Below are 21,687 nucleotides of genomic sequence, written 5' to 3' on the forward strand. Positions count from 1 at the left end.
GAAATACTTTTGATAGTATAACAGATGGGGTCAGCAAATAGGGTTGTGTCTGATGTCAGAGGAATGGCCTGGTGGCAGCTAATGATAACAGTGGACAAACCAGGGCAACTTTGCTGTGAACAAAGTGCTAAAACACAACACCTGGATTGCAGAAATAATACAGAGGATAAGAAGGCAGTCAGCCACAGGTAAGCAGGTGGCTGTAAGCTACTCATTAGGACAGCACAGATTAGGGCATAATACACAGAAATGAACAGGGTACAGCAGGGGTAGGTAAGCTCGGCTCTCCAGCTGTGGTGAAACTACAAATCCCATCATGCCTCTGCCTCTAGGAGTCATGCTGTGATTGTTAGGGTCTTGCAATGTCTCATGGGACTTGTAGTTTCAAAACAGCTGAAAGGTCGAGGTTGCCTACCCCTGGGGTACAGCATCACAATCTAGCAAATTTATAACACATCATTTATTGATTTCTTGTAAGTCTTGATCTGTTTCAACTTGTGAATAAGCCAATTAAAAGGGGCCTGCTTTGGTTGCCACTTAACATCCTCACAGCCACAGACCAATACCAACTTATCGATGCAGCCATTTCTGCTGGATCTGTATCATCTTTCTTTTTTCTTTGTAGTGTCTTTCATATTTTGCAAACTGCAGTAGTACTTGTATTCATTATTGTTTATACATGTGCAGTAACATAATAGAATCACACATGCAAAATGACAGTTCGGTCTTTCATTTCATACAATTTAGTTGTCAGCACAGGTGTGATTTTCTTAATATGTATTTATTTATTTTCAGAAATGACCCTGAAACACTGGATGCTTTTATCATGGATAAAGCACTGTTGGATTATGAGGTCTCAATAGATGCTGAATGCAAATTATTGACAGTGGGTAAACCTTTTGCCATTGAAGGTATGGGTCCATCAAATATACTGCATACATTTTGTTTTTCAAATGCCTAACTGATAATGAGTTTCTTTTAAAAATATCTGATTTGAGACTTGATGCTAATAATCTATCACAAATTATAGTTATTTTGTGAATTATAATATTTTTGTCAATGACAGTGGTAAAATAATTTCAGCATCCTAATATTTTGGTCTATTTAAACCTGTCTGCACAAACTATTTTTTTCGTTTTTGTAAAATTGACTTTAGAAAGGGCAAATGCCTGTTTCATTTTTAATTTCCCCCAAAAGCCTACTTTATAAAATGCAGGGTAGCTGCTGCAATAATCGGGACTGCAACGCCATGTCACTTTTCTCCTATCATGTCTCTAGGCAAACACTATGGGTGTAATTTATCAAATATTTTTGTAGCATTACCTACAAACAAAAATGTTTATTTGTAATAGTATTATTAAAGGCTATTTAGGTAATGCTGGGAAGACAGGTTCTTCACAAAGTATATTAAATATTTCTCTTAAAAAATAGATATACCAATGAAATAGAAATTAATTGCGTTTCTTATTTTCCGCAAGTTTCAAAGTATGTTAATTGGTGGTATCTTGGTTTATGGCTGGCAGGAGGGATGTGTGCCTAAGGAAGTCTGTTGATTGGTTGGGTGGTTAGTAGAATTTGCGAATTAAAGAGGAGCAAACAGAAAAGCCAAGATTTAAAAGCATAGCTTTTAAGCATAGATGTTAAATGATCAGGTGCACAGGGTGTTTAGGACATACTTTAAGGGTAATGTATAGAGTGGGATTGAAGTGTTAAGTTGTTAAATTTCATGTCATGGTTTGGGCGAGATGTTTAAGTGTAAGTTTAAAACTTGTTTAGATGTGCCACAGGACTCTGCCGGGACCCAAAAGCCAAGCAGAGCCATTGGACATATGGATGCATTTGCAAAAAAATCAAAGATGGAGACGCCAGAGTGGGGTGGCCAGAGCCAAAAATTGTTTTGTTTTTTTCAATTAGCTCTTTCGTAATCTTTCATAACTAAAAGTGTACAGTCATTGACCTTAAGGAACACAGCAACAAGACTTGTTTTAGCTCAAATGTAGTGTTTTCACTTGAATTCTCCTTCTTTACAAAGCAAGGGCGTGTGAATATTTCATAATGAAATTTTAATATGCAATCATTTATCATCGCCAGCTCATGAATAATGAAGCTGTTTAGGAAGCTGTGGGAATCAGTAATGATAATATAGTAAATCACCAGAAAATGAAACAACTTATATGGTCACTTATCACCTTTTCAATAAAAATGAATGTTTGTAATTCATAAAATTAGGCAAAGTAATTGGAGGATTAAATGATTAAAACTGATACATTACAACCAATTAGGTTTCTGCATATGTGTTTGACAAAGATAAAAATTACAATTATAATTGTTTTTTGCTCAGTGTGTTGTCCTGCAAGCCTGGCATTGTTTGTCAGCTGAGCACTTGACATGCATGATAGTCGCTTACTGAACTACATTACCAAATGAATAGTGATTCAGTAATTAGTATTACGGTACATTTCCAATTCATATTATTAGTATGTAAAAAGAGCTATTATTTAAAATATAAAGCATTAGTTCATCACAAATCATATTTCTTCTAGCATTTAATTTTCTCATAGATTATTCATGCAATAAATATAAGTACAATATTTCAATATGCAGAAACCCATACCAGAAGCCACAATCAGTGTACCTTGAACTGTCTGTGGTGTCTGTACAGATTTACGGAGGAAGCAAGGGTAGGTTCAGGGATAAAATCCCTCAATGGCAATCCTTGTCAAAAGACCCATAAAAGAAAGCAAAATCAATGTTTTCTAAACTGTGATCTCTGTCTAGCTCTTTAGAAGTGGTTGGAGTTGAAAGACGTGAGTACTACACTGTATTGATCCCCTTAACACTTGGTCTCATTAAGTGGTAGTCATATTTTTACTTCAGTCTTATATAAAGTTAATTTCATAAACTCAGTTTTCTTTGCTTGAAAATATAAATGCCAGCATTGTAAATTAATTGCCTGAAACAGATAACAGATCTTCAAATGGATGTAAACCCAGAAAAACAAAAACGGTAATACCAAACTGTATCTATGGAAGATCAGCATTGTCACCCAAGTACATGAAAAGCCATAAAGTGGATATAAACCCGATTCATGAATCTTGAGCTTGGCATATATATCTGCAGTGTTTTCTTATCTCTCTTCAAAGCACTATATCCCATAGCTGTCTCCTGATCCATTCTTCTGTTATCAGCCTGATAACTTCTGACAGGAGGTAAAAGCAGCCTTAGTTCTGTGTTGGGGAGGATTCTATAAATAGATTAACTTCTTAAGGACCGCCTCACTCCGATATACGTCGGCATAATGGCACGGCTGGGCACAATCACGTACCTGTACGTGATTCTTTAAGTGGCCAGCCGTGGGTCGGGAGCGCACCACCGGCAGTGCTCTCCTGACGCGGTCCTGAGCTCCGTGACCGTGGCCGCGGGACCAGCAGACCTGATCGCCACTGGTGTCCAGCGATCAGGTCAGAGAGCTGAAGAACGAGGAGAGGTCTGTGTAAACAAACCTCTCCCCGTGCTTCCTAGTGTGGCTGTCACCAATGGTCTGTTCCCTTTTATAGGGAAGGACGATCAGTGACCCCACATGCCAGGCCACGCCCCCTACAATAAAAAAACACATAACTTCATACATAACACCTACACTGCCCCCTAGTGATTAACTCCTTCACTGCCAGTGTCATGTACACAGGAATCAGTGCATTTAAATAGCACTGATTGCTGTATAAATGACAATGGTCCCAAAAATGTGTCAAAAATGTCCAATGTGTCCGCCATAATGTCACAGTCACAATATAAATCGCTGATCGCCGCCATTACTAGTAAAAAAAAAATATTAATAAAAATGCTATAAAATGAACCCCTATTTTGTAAAAGCTATAACTTTTGCGCAAACCAATCAATAATCACTAATTGCAATTTTTTCAGCGGCAATATTTTTTTATTGTTATTTGTGCCATAAAAAGTTTTACTTTCAATAGATTTTTATTGAAATAACAATGAAATACATAACAACAGCAGATCTGTGCTCAAAGTGATAGCTGACAACAATGAGTTTCACATAGATAGAGAGCAAAGCATAAGGTTTGCTAAATCAAGTCTAGTATAGTTGAGATGACTAAGGTAGGCATACAAACTGGTATACAAAGAGTATCACGAGAGATATCTGCAGGGGTACATAGCAACACTTGGGATTAAGAACCCATAATACTAACAGCTAAACAGTAGTGGAACACCACTCGTGTCCGACACCCCAAATGGGATCACACTGTGTCGGACACCTGAAGGTTCAGACCCAAATAAAAAACAAAGAAAAAAGAATACCATAAGCCTGCAAATAACCAATCAACTGGTCTAGGTAGGAAAAAAAATAAAAAAAAACCCTTTGCCTAAGCGAGTGAAAATAACTCGTATCAGATAATTAAAGAACTGTTTGAGCTAAAGAAAGGCAATTGCCCTGAGAAAGTCATGTAACACATTTAGCATGTTAATGTTGTACTCTTATAGAGTATAGAAACCCAATGTTGAACCTAGATACGGTAGCAAAGAGAGCACTAGATATAGAAAAACAGTAAAGAGAAAGAAAAGATGAAGAATAGCGAGGAAAAGGAAAAGTAGAGATAGTAAGGAACAGTTGAGATAGAAGAAACTATCGAAATGGACCGCTCTCACCTGGCTCACGAACGTTGCTCAGGAGAATGAAGACATTTGGTGGTGTATCTGATCCACAGATCCCATGTCGCTGAGTGTTTATCTACCTTGTCAAGGAAGATGCTCACTATCTTTTCTTGAACCATGATCCATGATATTTTCCTTTTTACCAATCCCAAGGAAACAGCGGGCTGCTTCCAGGCCCTGGCAATGGTAAGTTTGGTACCAATGAGAATAAATCTAATGAGATGTTGTGTTAATTTTGGAACACCCTGTAGAGGGAAATTTAGAAGGGCTATTTGAGGCGTTTTGTGGATAGGCAAGGTTGTGATCTTCCGGATAATATGGAATACCTTATTCCATAGATTTCTAATTTTGGGGCACTCCCACCAAATGTGTATCATCGAGCCAATGTGACCACATTCGCGGAAACGGAGGGGAGAAGCGTGTGGGTATATTTTGGCTAGTCTCAGAGGAACCATATACCACCTCATAAGAACCTTTAAGTTAGCTTCAATAAGAGTTGTATTGAGTAAGCCTTTAGCTGCCGCACGAGTTGCCATGTGCCAATCGCCTAAAGACCATTGCTGCTGGAGATCATTTTCCCATTCCCGCATAAAAAGTGTTTTAGATTCTGTTTGGGCAAGCGCACGATAAATCACAGAAATCCCCCCTCTCTGCTCCATGGCCTGGCCACCCCAAAGTTCATATTCAGTAATTGAAAGAGGAGAGCCTGAGGACAATCCTAGAGATTTGAGGAAATGAGAGATTTGTTGGAATCTGAATTTTTCCGAGACTGGCATGTGCAGTTTCCTCAGACAATGACTTAGAGAAAAAGGACCTGAGGGGGAGACTAGGTGGCCAATCCTATAAATGCCCTTATCGAGCCACCAACGAAATGCCTTAATGTCCTGGCCCGGAGGAAATAGAGGGTTCCTAAAAACGTGAGAGAGGGGCTTCCAGTTGGAGGTAATATGTGGATTTGCTTTCATGGAGTCCCAGAGAGCAATTGAGTGTGAGAGTGTAGGTGCTAGTATGGCTGGTCTGATCTTAGGTGCACACCAAAGAAGATAGTCAAGTGTAAAGTTGGGAACTGCCTGTCTTTCCATATTTACCCAATCCGGGTGAGCGATTTTTAAATAAACCGTAGATAATTGGGAGAGTTGTGCCGCCTTATAATACCAGAGAATGTTGGGGACTCCAAGACCCCCTTGATTTTTCATACGGAACATAGTTTCCTTCGATAGTCTGTGGCTTTTGGATCCCCAAATAAATTTCATAATTCTGGCCTGAAAGATACGGATACGATCCTTAGGTACCAGGATAGGTAGAGACCGAAAAAGATACAGGATACGTGGGAGAAGAGTCATTTTAACTGAATTCACCCTACCTAACCAAGATAATTTAAGTGAGTCCCAAAAGACGAGATCTTCCTCCAATTTGCGAAAAGTCGAGGGAAAGTTAGCATTGTATAATCTGTCAATGGAGGCCGTCAGGTGTATTCCTAAGTAAGGGAGGGAAGAGTCTGACCATGTGAACTTGAAGCTAGATTTTAGTCGGGAGACAAGTGATAATGGAAGGTTAATGTTAAGTGCAGAGGATTTCGCATAATTGACCTTAAGGCCCGAGAGTTCACCAAAATCATTGAGAAGTCTGCAGAGAACTGGGAGCGATGTGGTAGGATGAGTAATAAAAAGCAGAACGTCATCCGCAAACAAGGCACATTTATGAGTTTGAGGGCCACACCGTACACCTGTAATGTCTGGGTTGGCTCTAATCGCTACTGCCAGAGTCTCAATGATCATGGCAAAGAGCAGGGGCGATAAGGGGCATCCTTGTCTCGTGCCCCTGAGAATCGGGAAAGGGCTGGAATAGTAACCCTGCATCTTAATTTGGGCTTCTGGGTTTGAGTAGAGAGCGTGAATGATATTCATAAATGACTTACCAAATCCCCATCTTTCCAGGGTAGAAAACAGGAAAGACCAGGAAACCGAGTCAAACGCTTTCATAAGAGCAAGAGAAAGGAGACAACCCTGTTGGGGGGGTCCCCCATCCCACTTCGAACCCAGGAGCGAAATTACGTCCACTGCCCTCCTAATCTGATCCGGTCCCTGTCTTCCCGGGATAAAGCCCACTTGGTCAGCGTGAATATAAAGACTGATGAAGTTAGAGAGTCGATTAGCTAGGAGTTTCGTTAGGATTTTAAGATCATTATTTATCAAGGATATCGGTCTATAATTAGCAACACAACTGGGATCTTTTCCCGGTTTAGGTATGACCGTAACGAAAGCTGAGTTCAGGGCTTTATCCAGGGAAGAACCAGACCGGAGGTGATTAAAGAAGCGTGCTAAGTAAGGGGCTAAGACCTGAGAAAAGTGTTTATAGTAATGAACAGAGAACCCATCCGGCCCAGGAGCGGAGTTGGTCTTTAGATTTTTGATGACCCCTTCTATTTCCTCAGCCGAAATTGGCGCATCCATTTCATCCCTATGGCGACCTTTTAAATTAGGTATTTGTATCGATTGTAGAAAAGAATGGACATCACCAGGAGATGAGCAGTCAACCTTGCTACCGTAAAGAGAGAGATAAAAGTCGTGGAAAGCGGCCAAAATTTTACGGGGATTCTGAGAGGGAGACTCGTCTTTCAATCTTATCTTGGGAAGAGAAAACAGTCTGGTTTTGGGGGTTAGTCTTTTAGCAAGTAATGTGCCTAATCTGTTACTTTGATGATAGAAGCGTCCCCCTTCCCATCTGAGATCTTTTTCCGCTACAGCTGTTAGTGCAAGGTTTAGATTGGTGCGGGTAGCATTAAGCTGGTCAGCAGTGAGTTTAGAGGGATGAGCTTTATTTAATTTGCTTAAGGAGGAGAATTCCCTCTCAAGCCTGTCTATGTCTAATTTGCGAGCCTTGCGAAGTCTAGAGGAGATTTGAATAAAGGTACCCCTAATGGTGGCCTTATGAGCCGCCCAGAGCGACGAAGGGGAGATGTCGTCCACATCATTGAGGTGGAAATAATCCTGTATGTGTTTCTCTATCTCAGTCACATGAACCGGGTTACTAAGTATGGAAGCATTCAGTCGCCAATGAAATCCCGATCGCGGGAGTGAGCCACCCTGGAGAGAGAGAAGAACTGCGGAGTGATCCGACAAAGCAGAGTCTTTAATAATTGCCCTTTGAACCAGCGGAATATGTTGTTGGAGGACAAAAAAGTGATCAATTCTAGCGAAGGTTTGGTGATGACTAGAATAATGAGTATAGTCCCGAGTTCTAGGATTAAGTTCCCTCCATATATCGACTAGACCATAATGAAACAGTTGTCTAGCAACTTTCAGACTCTGCTTGGTTGGACGGACCCTGTCCTTTCCTGGGGGACGTGATTTGTCAACACCACAGTCGAACGCAAGGTTAGAGTCCCCACCATAAATGACAATACCTTCTGTTATTGGGGCTAGGGTATTGAACATGGATTGAAAAAATTTCGCTTGTCCTTTATTCGGTGCATAGTAGGAAATAAGAGAATAAATTTGATCATCTATGAGAACCTTAACAAGTAGGAATCTGCCTCCAGGGTCTCTAAAAATGGAGACTTCCGAAAACTGAACCCCACGTGCAAAGAAAATACCCACCCCTTTCGTTTTATTGTCAGCGTTGGCTAAGAAAAATTTGGGAAATTTGGCATGAATGAAAGATGGTTGGTATGATTTAGGGAAGTGTGTTTCTTGAAGGAATAAGATATCAATTTTTTGTCCGTAATATTGTTGGAAATTTTTTTTACGTTTGACCGGGGAATTAAGGCCTTGGGCGTTATGAGAAGCTAGGCGTAGTGAAGTGCTATTACTGGGGGGATTAGCCATGGAGCAGAGAGGTACCGAAGGCAGGAAATCTCTGTAAGCCTACCTTCGCGCTATATGCCAGATGCGAGTTCCAGAGAATCCATGAGATCCACCAAGCGTCATTTCGCGTGTCACAGGTGAGGGGGTCCATTTCTAGAGCTGCAAAAAGGGAAGAAGAGAAGGGGTAAAGAGAGAGAGAATAAAAAGAAGAGATAAAAATAAAAGAAAAACAGTGGATCCGAGACGGAGGAGAGGACAGAATCCCTCCGCCCGAAGCCACCAACCACATAGTCCCCCCCAAGGAGGAATGTCCCATCCTAGGTAAGAACACTCCACTAGGGAATCTCTCACCCAGGATAGAGTGAGTGCGCAGGAGGTACGCCCCAACCCCCACAACACCAATGAATAAGCAAGCATTAAAATAGAGAAAAACCGAACACCAATAATCAACTTTTTAAATATTAAAGACCAAATAATGCAAATTAAAGGCCTGAGATAAGGCCTGCACTAAGGTGTAATAATGTCCAATGGGCAAAAACCCCCCAAAAAAATAAAAATAAATAAATAAATAAAAAAATTTCAAAAAGTTTTCAACTGGCCCTGAGGCCCATGGTCAGAGTGAACTCTGCCCAAAAAATCGTATGACAAAAACAGGAACCCGGTAGAGGAGAGTCTCAAAATCATGTAGGAAGTCCATCCTTTGCTTTCTTGTGCTTGGGCGAGACCCAGAGGGAGGTGAGCGGGCTAGATGGTGGTGGTCGCTTGGACATCCCAGAAGAGGAGGTCTGCATGGGTGAAGGAGGATCCGTGGGAATAAGACCCAGCTTTCGTAGCAAATGTTCCCCATCCTGCAGTGAAGAGAAGCGATAAGGTTTACCATTAAAGTCAAATTTCAGACCAAACGGGAACATCCACCAGTATTTGATATTCTTCTGTGTCAGGATCGTTAGCAAAGGCTTGAGGGAACGCCGCTTTTGAATGGTGGAGGGAGAGATATCTGCGTAAATTTGTATTTGATGACCCATTAACTGAATTTGAGGCGAAGACCGGGCCCTCTTCATAACCTCTTCCTTAACGCTGAAGTAGTGCGGTTTGACTACAATATCGCGCGGGAGTCCATCCTTGCGGGGAGGGCCCAGAGCTCTATGTGCACGGTCTAATTCCAATCTGTGTGATCTTATGTCAGGTATAAGGGACTTGATAAGAGAATGCACTGCTTCATGCACATCAGTGACGGACTCAGGTAGTCCTCTGACGCGAAAGTTCAGTCTGCGCGATCTATTTTCCAAATCATCAATTTTGGCGTACGCCCCTTCGAGTTGCTCATGTAATTCTTGAAATCGATCAGTATTCTGGTTCACCCGGTCAACTGTGGCGTCCAATTTGAGTTCAATATGTTCAATTCGGTTCCCCAGCATATGAAGATCAGCTTTGATATCAGAAGTGATTACAGATGCAGTCTGTGCTAGCCCTCTGTCAAGCATTTCAGCAAATTTAGAAAAGAGCACTGACATGTCCTGTGCCTGAGGAGACTGGGATGGCTGAGGGATGAGCAGGGCTGCCTCCTTGTAAGATAAAGTATTCTGAATCCTGCCTGTGTGTTCCCCTCCAGGGGAAAGCCCCTGAATTTCCTCCAGCGTCTCCCTGGGATAAGTGTGAGAGACCCTCTCCGCATACCTCCTCATGCAGTCTGTCACGCCAGGGAGATGAGCCTGAGGAGCCTGTGTGAGCCTCGTGAGGCGGCCGCTCCGCCGCCATCTTGGATTTTTCGGCCGCTCCCGGGATTTCCTCAAAACGGGAGTTTAAACTTCTTCTGACGGCCCCCCGTACATTAAAAGTGCCCCCGTGTCAGCGGGCACCTCCGCAGGTAATTTGGTCCCGATCCACTGCGGTGTTCGGCCGCTAAGTGTGCGGGCTGGCTGGGGCGGTGCGGAGCCCTGTGTTCAAGCGTCCATCACAGGGCGCCGCGCATGCGCACTCTCCTAATTGCAATTTTTTTTACCAAAAATATGTAGAAGAATAAGTATCGGCCTAAACTGAGGAAAAAAATTTTTTTTTTATATATTTTTGGGATATATTTATTATAGCAAAAAGTAAAAAATATTGCATTTTTTTCAAAATTGTCGCTCTATTTTTATTTAAAAATAATAAATCGCAAAAAGGGGCCTGGTCCTTTGGCTGCAAATTGGTCCGGGGCTTAAGTAGTTAAAACAGAGCTCAACTATTCAACGAACAGTTCTGAAAGTCTCTACCTATGAGGAGAGGATGTGTTCCTTTCCTCCAATCAGCTGTTCTGGCTGTATGCCCAGGCTTCACTGCAGTGTTGAACAGGAAGAGGAAATCTCCTAACACAATCTGAACTTTCTAAAGAATAAATAAATGTGAAGACAGCAGATATGCATGTAAAATATATGTAGGGAGATTTTTTCATCCCTGTGTATCATCTGAGGCTGTTCACTTCACTGTGTATATGTGAGGGTTTACATCCACTTTACCACTTTAAGCTCACCATAGATGACACAGTCGTAATGCATCCGTACGGCTTTGATATTGTATCCTACCAGCAGGACCTGTCTGCTGTCAGAATACACTGTTCCGAGCTTCAGCCAATTAGCTGTAGCGTTGATGCCAGAACTGTGCATGTATTTTGGTGTCAGTGGTTGTTTTCATATTATAGGCCATAGAAGTATGTAGATACCATATTTACAGTACATTGTGCTCTTCTGTTTATTTGTCTAGGTCACACGAAACAGTAATCTTCTATTTGCAGGTGTACTGTCCTGTTGAGAAAAGAAGTTTCTAATAGGTTTAACTTTCAAAAGTTACAAACTTAAAATGTTAAAGTCTAAGTTTAACCTCAAAAAAATATATAAAAAGTCAGCACAAGGGACATTACCTATTTTAAGTTGGATATGTCCCTTGTGACAAATATGCTCTTCGTATGCCAAAATCCCCCCCACCACCACTACCATAATCTTCCAGTACAGCCAGGGTTAATAGTAAGGGGCTGAGACAGGCACTCATCAAAACTCTCACTGACCAAACTTGCACTCATCATGACCACCCTTGCTGCCTCCATTTAATAGAAGCTGTTACTGCAGATTCTATGCATGAAACACAACTTATGAATGGAGGAGGGGTAATGGGCGAGGGGTGGATGATTGAAAGGTCTACTCCCCTCCCACACACACACACGCACACATACACACACACTTATAGCTCATGTTTCAATCATAGAAGCTGTAGTAATGGCTTCTATTTATGGAGGAGCTGGGCAGAAAAGGCAAGCATAGCTGGGCACTCTGGACAAGTGCCTTTCGCAACCTCTTCATTTTTTTAACCCCTGCCACCACAGTCTCCTCAAAAAACATAAACATAAGTTACTCACAAGGGGGGAAACCTCAAAAAATATGGGGGTCCTACTTAAAGACAGACTGAGTACTACCATGCAATATCAAGCCTCAGTAAGCAAAGCTAGCAGACTATTAGCGTGCATTAAAAAAGGAATTTACTCCAGAGATAAAATGATAATCCTGCCACCTCATAAAACTCTAGTTCTGGTTTTAGCCATTAGCAAAATACTGAAATACATATTTATTTCTTTAGCTATTTGTTCAAAAGTTTGTTAGTGTGTTCACTGTAGCAGGTGTCTAGGATTTGGTCCACTACATTGCTTCAATTCCAACAGGATACAGAAAGGCATTGAATTCAGTCACCATTACTTCCACTGATTGCAGGTGTGCTTTGTAAAACTGTCCCAGTGGAGAGGTTTGCAGACAGGATTATCCATCACATAAATGAGTATACAAATCCCTATAAAGTTGCAAACAGCATCAACAGTAGTTTCTTGAACTTCAGTTGCATAGCTCATTTTGCAATTTCTCATTTGTTGAGCTTTATTGTCATGCTAAGGTAAAATTGATAAAAGTTCATTGATTTTTATAACAAGCATAAAAACAAGAAAAATAAAATATAAAAGGCTTGTCTTCCTAACGCTTCAGTGCCCTAGCCAATACTAATTACAAAATAGTTCTGCATACTTTAAAGCTCTCTGTAAATTCAAGTCAGTAACGACATTATTTAACTAATAAAACAGTGCTAAAAATAAATAAATGTAGCTACGAAATAAATTAGACTTTATAGAGATGGAGTAATAGCTTGTCCATTCTAATCAGCCCTGATTACTGACTACAGGTAGTGAGTGCATCATGGAGATGTGGAATGCAGCCTATTTCTACTTTTGCAGTCAAATTTGAAAGAAAACAGCACTATATGTTTGTTATGTGTTCCCATTCGCAAAGCATACCTATTGCTTACCTTTTGGATGCTTTTTCAGGATGAAGGATACAAGGTTTTTGTCTGTCCCACGTCTGTCTTCATTAATATACAATGCAAGATGCCAAGCTTCTACACCTTGAACCCTTTCGTATGATAGACAAGTTTCAAATCTAGTTACAAAATAGCTACAAACTTCAACTAGCCATCTACAAAAATAAATATTTCACAGCCTGCACACAGGTCACTGAAAGGGAATTTTCCTCTGAGCCTAATGGATGTGGTGACATTCCACCTTGCAATGGAATGCACAATTGCATGCAAGGCAAAAAAAAAAAAAAACAGCATTATTTCTGGCCCATTGGATTGGATGATAGAAGTCAGCAGAGCTTCACCTCAATTACCAAGGTCTGGGTAAAAATTCCTTTCCAAAGTGCAACTTTTATTGCAAAGTAGGCTGTCTATTTTCCTTTAGTATAGCAGCTGGCAATAATTGCATGTTAAAGTGTCTAGCATGTACTTGGCTGTACCCAAGGTTCCTGCTAAACAGGCCAAGATTCAACTATCTATGACCGGCTTCAGTCTATTAAGTAGCAACTTTACTTTCTTCAAATAATTCATAAATTTCAGGTCATTTCAAGACTTGTTACCAGCTTGAAGGTGCTTGTAAGAAGCAATGTACAATTTAGGAATCTGGTCAACTGCCAAATGTAGATTGATTTGGTTTAATCCCATTGTGGAAACTGATAGAAAATGATTTACTACCACATTTGGTCAATATTTCTTTAGCTCAATTTTCTAGATATTGAATAAAAGCTATAAATTAGTCTTTCAATCGATTTTCAGTTTTGATAATAAAATTAAATTAAAATTGAGATCAAACAAATCAGATTGCTTCATGTATGAGCAGGTTTATTATTATTCTCCATGGACATTTGAGATCAGGTTGAAGCGAATTTGAGTGTACACTATTCATGGGATCTAATTTAAAGCTAAAGCTCTACCTTTTAGAGTGGTCAAAAAAAAGTACTGTCCAACCTACCTACCTTACAAAGCCATTTGGCAAATCAAATTACAGATCGAGGATCTCCTTTTACATGACACTTGGCGCACCCTCCACCCCAACGACAAAGATTACACCTTGTTTTCTACCCCACACAATAAATATTCTAGGATCGATTATCTCTTCCTATCCCAGAAAGACATCCTTTTTCTATCCACTGCCACCATTGAACTTATGCTACTATCAGACCACCACCCAATCACAATGACCCTGATGTTCCCGAACAAACACCTCTCCACAAAAAATTGGCATTTGGACTCAACATTACTTACCTCGGAAGAGGCCATTAAAGACATTTGTAAATGTATACACACGTTCTTCCAGGAGAACAATACAATGGACACATTCCCACACAAACGTGTAATTCAAGGAAAACTCATAGTCCTTAAATCTTCCCTTCGAAAAGCACATTAACAAAAAGTCACTGACCTACTAGACAAGATCCAACACCTAGAATGCACTCATAAACAATCGCAACAAACCTACCATGAGCTTACCCAAACCAGGAAAACATTACGGGAAGAATTAAACCGCAAAACACGACACAAATTCATCCAATACCACATTTTTCACGAATTTGCCAACAAATGTGGAAAATGAGGAAATGAGGAAAGCACATACAAACATCCACACCGTTAAAGACTCTCAAGGGAAATCCCATATCACCCCAACAGACATAGCAGCCCAATTCGAGACATACTACTCTACCTTATATAACCTCCCCAAGAAAACAAGCAACCCTAGCGGATATGAATCCTGACACACCCTAATCATGTCCTTCCTCAACAAACGTTTCCCCAAACCCCTAGACAAAGAAGATGCGCAACTGTTAGATAATCCTATCTCAGTAGAAGAACTCAAATTGGCAATTAAACAACTTAAGAATGGTAAAAGCCTGGGAACTGATGGGTTCACAGCTGCCTATTTCAAAGCCTTTATGGATACTTTAACCCCACACCTTACTGAGACTTTTAACTCCCTAACATCGTCCACCCTACCTTTCCACAGATTACTGGAAGCTCACATTACAGTGATCCCAAAAGAAGAAAAAGACCTTACATCAGTTAGTAATTATAGGCGGATATCCTTACTGAACGTTGACATAAAACGGTACTCCAAAATTTTAGCTTCCCATCTTCTACCCTTCCTGCCCTCCCTGATAGGGAAAGACTAAGTGGGATTCATCCCTGGAAGAGAAGCCAGGGATAACACAATCAAAGCCCTGAACATACACCACTGGATGACAGCACACAACAAAGAAGGGTTCTTTCTATCGTTGGATGTGGAGAAAGCGTTCGACAGGCTGGCCTGGGACTACCTAGAAGCGGTCCTGGGGATGGTTTGGATGCTTAATGCCATAATGTCCCTCTATACAGCCCCGACCACCAGAGTTCGTGTAAACGGCCACCTGTTGAAAGCCTTCTCAATCAGTAATGGGACAAGACAGGGATGCCCCTCTCTCCAATTCTATTCATCCTAGCCCTTGAACCCTTCCTCCAATGTCTCAGATGCAATGACAATATCAAAGGCTTTCCTATCACCGATTGCACCTACATGCTAGCTGCCTTCGCCGATGACATACTACTGTTTTTGAAGGAACTGCAAATATCGATCCCAAACCTTCTAAAAGAGTTTAGACTCTTTCAGAATATCTCAAATTTCAAAATCAATTTTGCAAAATCCCATGCCCTTAATATTTCCCTCACACCAGAAATGGTAACCCAATGTAAGAACAACTTCCCCTTTCAATGGAAACAAGACCAGCTTAAATATCTTGGGATACACCTAACAAAACTCGCAGACATGTTCACAAAAAATTACCAACCTATCCTCACATCCATCACAAATGACCTAAGTAAATGGAACAAACCTCACTTTTCCTGGTTTGGAAGGGCAGCAATCTTAAAAATGAACATGCTTCCCCGCATTTTATATATCCTGCAGACTATCCCAATTAAGCTCCCCCCCCCCCCCGACCTTTTTCCAAACATACAAAAGAATATGCACTAGGTTTCTATGGAGACAGAAAAGGCCAAGAATAGCATATGAGCAATTAACAAAACCTAAGACAAAGTTCAGACATTTTCTACAAGAAGCTGAACGGGCCTCCCCCGTCTCTCGCCAGTTCTCTCCTTTCGAACAGCTATGCTCTCTCTCTACGCCCCAGCAACATGTAATCTCAATCATCTACAACTTACTCTCATCTGAAAGCTTGATGAAAACTAACAAAGCATTTTTAAACTGGGAAAGAGACCTGCAAATAGAGATGACAGAGGCACAATGGGAACACATAGCTACAATAGCACAGAAAGGCTCACTCGATGTCTCGATCCAGGAAAACAATTATAAAATCCTAATGCGCTGGTATAGAACCCCAGTAATTCTCAACAAATATAATCCTGCCTTCTCTGAAAAATGCTGGACATGCTCTGTGGAAACAGGTACCTTAGTGCATATATGGTGGCCCTGTCCCTTAATTCAGCCATTCTGGACACAAGAGAACTGACGTCACAAATTTTTACATACACCCTGGAACACACCCCTGCTCAACTCCTCTTCCACCATTCATGCCTACCGACATATCACTACCGCAAAACACTAATACCACCTCTGTTAAACGCGGCCAAAATTGCATCCCTCTTTATTGGGGTTCAACCCAGGCTCCAACGGTCTCTGAATGGATCAGACAAGTAGAAAAAATTGCGTAAAATGCAGAGCTAATCTCCATAGCCAAAGATTGTCCAACCAAATTTTCACATACATGGGCCTGTTGGTCCCACTTTTGCACCAAAGCCAAATTTAAACCAATGACAAACCAAACCCCCATGAACCAAACACCCTAATGCTGCGTACACACGACCGGACTTTTCGAGGGACTAGGTCCGACAGACTTTCGACGGAGTTCTGACGGAGGTCTGACGGAGTTCTGACGGACTTTCCGAATGAACGGACTTGGCCACACACAATCACACCAAAGTCCGACGGATTCTACGTGATGACGTACGACTGGACTAGAATAAGGAAGTTCATAGCCAGTAGCCAATAGCTGCCCTCGCTTCGGTTTTTGTCCGTCGGACTAGCATACACACGAGCGGATTTCTCAGTAGGAACTGGGTCCGGCGGAGTTCTGTCGGAAAAATTTTAAACATGTTCCATTTCTAAAGTCTGTCAGACTTTTGCAAATCAAAAGTCCGCTGCAGCCCACACATGATCGAATGGTCTGCTGGAATCATTCCGTCTGACTTTTGATGTTGAAAAGTCCGGTCGTGTGTACACGGCATTAGACAGTTACACTCCTTAACGATCCTACTCTACAGTTCAAAGACAGACCCCACTAAAACATGAGAGGACGAACCCCCCTCCCCTACACAAGAGAAGATTGAGGGAGGGCTGTTCTGTTATCCTTATAAACAAATACTCTAATAAGCCCAGACCCGGTGCTTTAACTCATCCTACACTAACCCCGTGGGAACGATGGTGGAGACTGAAAGGCAAGTTAATATTCCTCTTGCCTTCCCCCCATCCCAACCCGATCCCTCAAGCCCCCTCCCCCTCATCCCACCCCCCTTTTTTTTCTCCCTCCACCCCCCCCCCCTCGTGGGTTTACAACCCAATCCACTATATATATCCACCAGAATTCCATCCCACCCACTAATGATTTCCAACCAACTTTAACCCGGTAGTTGTTAGAAGTACTTAAGCCCCATACACACCATCAGTTTTCTGCTGAGTTTTTCCTTCAGGCTTACCAAAACCATGTAGTACAAGGGCCTGCCTGATTGCATACAAATTGAAACTCCTAAGGTTTGACCTCATATTATATGGTTTTGATAAATCTGAAGGAAAAACTCAGCAGAAAAACTGATAGTGTGTATGGGGCTTTAGTCACTCAGAGCTGGAAATTTCCACTTAAGCAAACAAACACCCAATTTTAGCTACGGATCACACGCAAATCTATATTAGCACTAAGTAGAAGGACTGATAGGGTAGGGGGCTAAGTACTACTAGTACTAAGTACATGACTGAACCTCATGTCTTCTTTATACCATACTCTGTTGACTTAAACTAATGTTTTTTCACTACAACTACTGTTACCAATTAATGCTGTTAAACACTGTAGTTATGTTGTTAAGCATATTGTATTGGATATTACTGCTTTTGGCATTTGGTTAAAATACAATGTAAACTTGATTTTTACTTCCCAATAAAAATGCATGGAATAAAAAAAAAAAAAAAAAAGTACTGTCAGAGGAGAATGAAACACATGCTTAGTGTCCCTTATCACAATTTAAAGAATGATTTGTCCATCCTGAATTTTCCAGTGGTTTCAGTAAAAAGGCAGTTAAAGTTGGCCTAATTGGTTTTAAGCACACATGCAAGTGCTGGTAACACTGCAAAGTTTTTTCTATCCTTCGTCTCTATTTCCATATAAAGAAAGAAATAATAATATATGAAGGATGTAGTAGTAGGAACTGCTGCTAAAAACATCAAATATGTATGGATAGAGTTTGTATTTACAGATGTTAGTTAGTTAGTTAGTTAGTTAGTTAGTTAGTTAGTTAGTTAGTTAGTTATTGAATATAGACACTTGTAGTGCTACAACTAATGCCTCGTACACACGGTCGGACTTTCTGACGACAAAATCCGTCTGATTTTTTTCTGACGGATTTTGGCCCAAACTTGCATGCATACAAAGTTGGAAAATCCAATCGTTCCAAACGCAGTGACGTACAACTAGTACGACGGGACTATAAAAGGGCCAGTAGCAAATATCTTTCATCTCATAATTTATTCTGAGCATGCGTGGCACTTTGTCTGTTGGAATTGTCTACGCACGATCAGAATTTGAACGATCAGATTTTGTTGTCGGAAAATTTTAGATCCAGCTCTCAAACTTTGTGTGTCGGAAATTCCGATGGAAAAAGTCAGATGGAGCCCAAGCACAATCGGATTTTCCGACAACACGATCCGATCGCACATTTTCCGTCAGAAAGTCCGACCGTGTGTACAGGGTAAAAAAGTACATTTTTGCGGGACAGTGATAGGCATGTATCATCTTGTCTATGTGCAACATTGGAGGCATGATATGCTTCCAGATGCATTTTATACTCTCTACACCTGGTTCCACATATTATTCTAATGCTGCTTTGCAGGGCTCTAATTAGAGATGATATTGCCCTAGTCACATATGTAAGCATAGCACCCTCCTAGATACGATGCTAAGTGATAGGAAAACTTTGTTTTTATGACTAAGTGGTAGTTAGCCAGTTTTGACCAGGGGCACCCCATCCATTAAGGGCGCACGAGTGCCGTCTCCCCTTTCCATCATCACTGCCACCCCCTATTCATGCATCCAACCCCTGATAGTGTTTGTTTTATTTAAGAACCTGATTATAGCCAGAGGCTCTAATAGGCTTCAAATTAGGATTGGCTTCAGACGCAGAGCATAGTGCTCTGAGCCCACCCAGGTGTGTTAAAATAACAAATGAATATTCACTATTCTAACACTGAATTGCCTCTTCGCCAATCAGGAATCGTGGGTCTGATACCCATTTCCCGATTAGCTGAAAGAACATGTGATCTATTGGATGCCTAGGTGGAGGAGGAGGGAGATGCACAGCGGAAGTTGCCATGATCCACAGGAGGAGGAAGGAAGAAAGATGCCACTCGCCGTGGTAAGTGTGGGGGGCTTTGATGTCCCGACTGTCCTCCTGGGGGAGTTCCCACCGACCAACCAACTGGGGGGGTGGTGGTTGTTTGCCACCCCCCAAAAGAAAAAAAACACCAGCCGCCACTGGTTTTGATTAGTATAGTTGTGCACTTAATTTCGCCTTAATCTCAGTGGGGTTGTGGTTTCTCACAGTTATCAGTAGGTGTCACTGGCATCATGAGCTGTAGTATGAGGTTTCCCTGTCAGGCTGATTTATAAATATTCATATTTTCCCCAGCCATCCAGGTAGGAGGTTCAGGCCACTGGTACATGCTGAGGGAGGGAATAGTTCTCTCACCTAAGGCTGAGGCCTGGTAGGTTGCTGCAGAAGCGCCTATGCTGTTGGGCCCAGAAGCCTGTTTTAGGCCTAGCATTCACTGTGGATACAGCCCTACACATTTGGCCTAGAAGTTTTACCAGCCGGGGAAGCTGCCCTCTCTGAAGGTATTGTTGCTGATCCATATTGATGCACAACAGCTGTGCAGGGCCAGGGGAGCCATACTTGCCACAAGGAAAACCCTGAGACTTCACCCTGGAGGATCCAGTCTACTAACGCATCACTAGAAGACAACAGGAAGCTAAGTCTGGGCAGCTATTTGGTAGCCTGGGGAGTAAAAGACTGTTTGCTGATCCAAGTGACATTTAATGCTCTAGGGATATAAGGTATGAGGTCGGAGGTGAAGAAGTGCTATTTACAGAACAGTGGAGTTAGTGTCCTTCTCTTTGGAGATGGCATTGATTGGAGTATCCCATGCCCTACACCCCCTCCCCCCACCCAATTATTTTTTTTGCATTAAAAACTAAAAAGAAGCCCCCTGGACTGGCTACTGGGTCAGTGTACATGGAATAGTTATTGTGTGTGTGCTGGTAGCCTCTGCATAATCAGGAAATCATCATCAGTTGCACTGCTGTTATCAGGAGATGTGCTGTGACTGTGCTTTTATTACATTCTATCATCACCAATCAGAGGCCCTTTTGGGGTACCACTACCTATAATTGCCATTTTGTAAGTCTACATCTATTCTAATTACATTTATTATGTGTAATTAGCATCATATAAAATAAAACCACCTGCTGAAAGCTGCAGTCCCCATGCTATACAAGAAGAGATTTTATTCTACTTTACTTTTATTATTTGTATTTTCAGACATGTGACTAAAGTAAGTTGAAATGTAAAAGATTGCTATGAGCTACTGCACTGTAAAAAGCCATTGCATGGTGTAATGCCATATCTGTGGTTTACATAGCTCCCAACTGTTTCTCTTTTAAAATTTCTATCACTCTTTTGGAAATGAACCTCTCTGCACCTCAATCCTCCTCAAATGTTCCTCTTTTTCTTTGATCTAAAATTTTATATATATAAATGTACTATTTACCTGTCAAGCTGTTTATAGAGAACTAAACATTCATCCATCTTTTGTATTATCACATTGGTTCTTTTAATCTACTAATATAAAGTAAAAGTAGCGGTGAACAAAACCCCCAGTGGGTAATGATTTTTTTTTTGTGCAATGCCCTGCGTAATCAGGAAGGGGATGGTGTTTTACCTAAATATTCTGTTCCAAAGGGTGTCTCTTTTTCCCTACTCTAGATGGTTTTAAGAAATATATCTGAAATGTTGTATCAACTAGCAGTACAAGTCCACATATTTCACAGTGGCTGCCTCATCTAAGTAGGGATCATGGCCAGAATAAGATCAGCTGGTAGAGAATAAACGAGCAAGGCAAGAAATGGAAAGCAGTCATGAACAAAACAGCATAAATATGTAATAACAGCAAATGCTAACCATTACATGCACAGATCAGAAACAGGTAGACATAGCAACAGAAGCAAAAATCCCACAAGGGTTTAGAAAAACAGTGAAACAGAAAGTCTGACTGATGTGTAGCTCAGGTACAGAAAGAGGCCATATTAAGGATAAAGCTACAGAAGCTACAGAAAGAATGAGTAATACATTTGTAGAGCCTCTGCGGGAAGAAGGTTGGACTAGTAATTCTGCAGAATGAACCAGCGGGATCACTGAAAAGCTCGCAAAGGCTAGTGAGTTTATCAGTACGAATATACGCATGCAGACTACCATGACTAATACAATTGATGATCATACACTTAAAATATGTATGTTTCTGCCTAACAAGATCTAAATGGCGAAACGGTATCAAGCC

General features: G+C 41.3%; 1 protein-coding gene across 1 annotated transcript in view; it reads left to right on the plus strand.

The window, feature by feature from the left end:
- The window catches only part of GRIN3A (glutamate ionotropic receptor NMDA type subunit 3A), a 599,512-nt gene that overhangs the window by 442,476 nt on the left and 135,349 nt on the right, over nt 1-21,687 (plus strand). Inside the window, exon 5 of the mRNA XM_077475268.1 lies at nt 796-911. Coding sequence (XP_077331394.1) covers nt 796-911 — 116 coding nt within the window. The remainder of the gene's footprint in view (nt 1-795; nt 912-21,687) is intronic.

The sequence above is a fragment of the Lithobates pipiens genome, unplaced genomic scaffold (assembly GCF_037356315.1).
Source record: "Lithobates pipiens isolate NorthernLeopardFrog02 unplaced genomic scaffold, aLitPip1_a1.2 Scaffold_13, whole genome shotgun sequence".
Taxonomy (NCBI): Eukaryota; Metazoa; Chordata; class Amphibia; order Anura; family Ranidae; genus Lithobates; species Lithobates pipiens.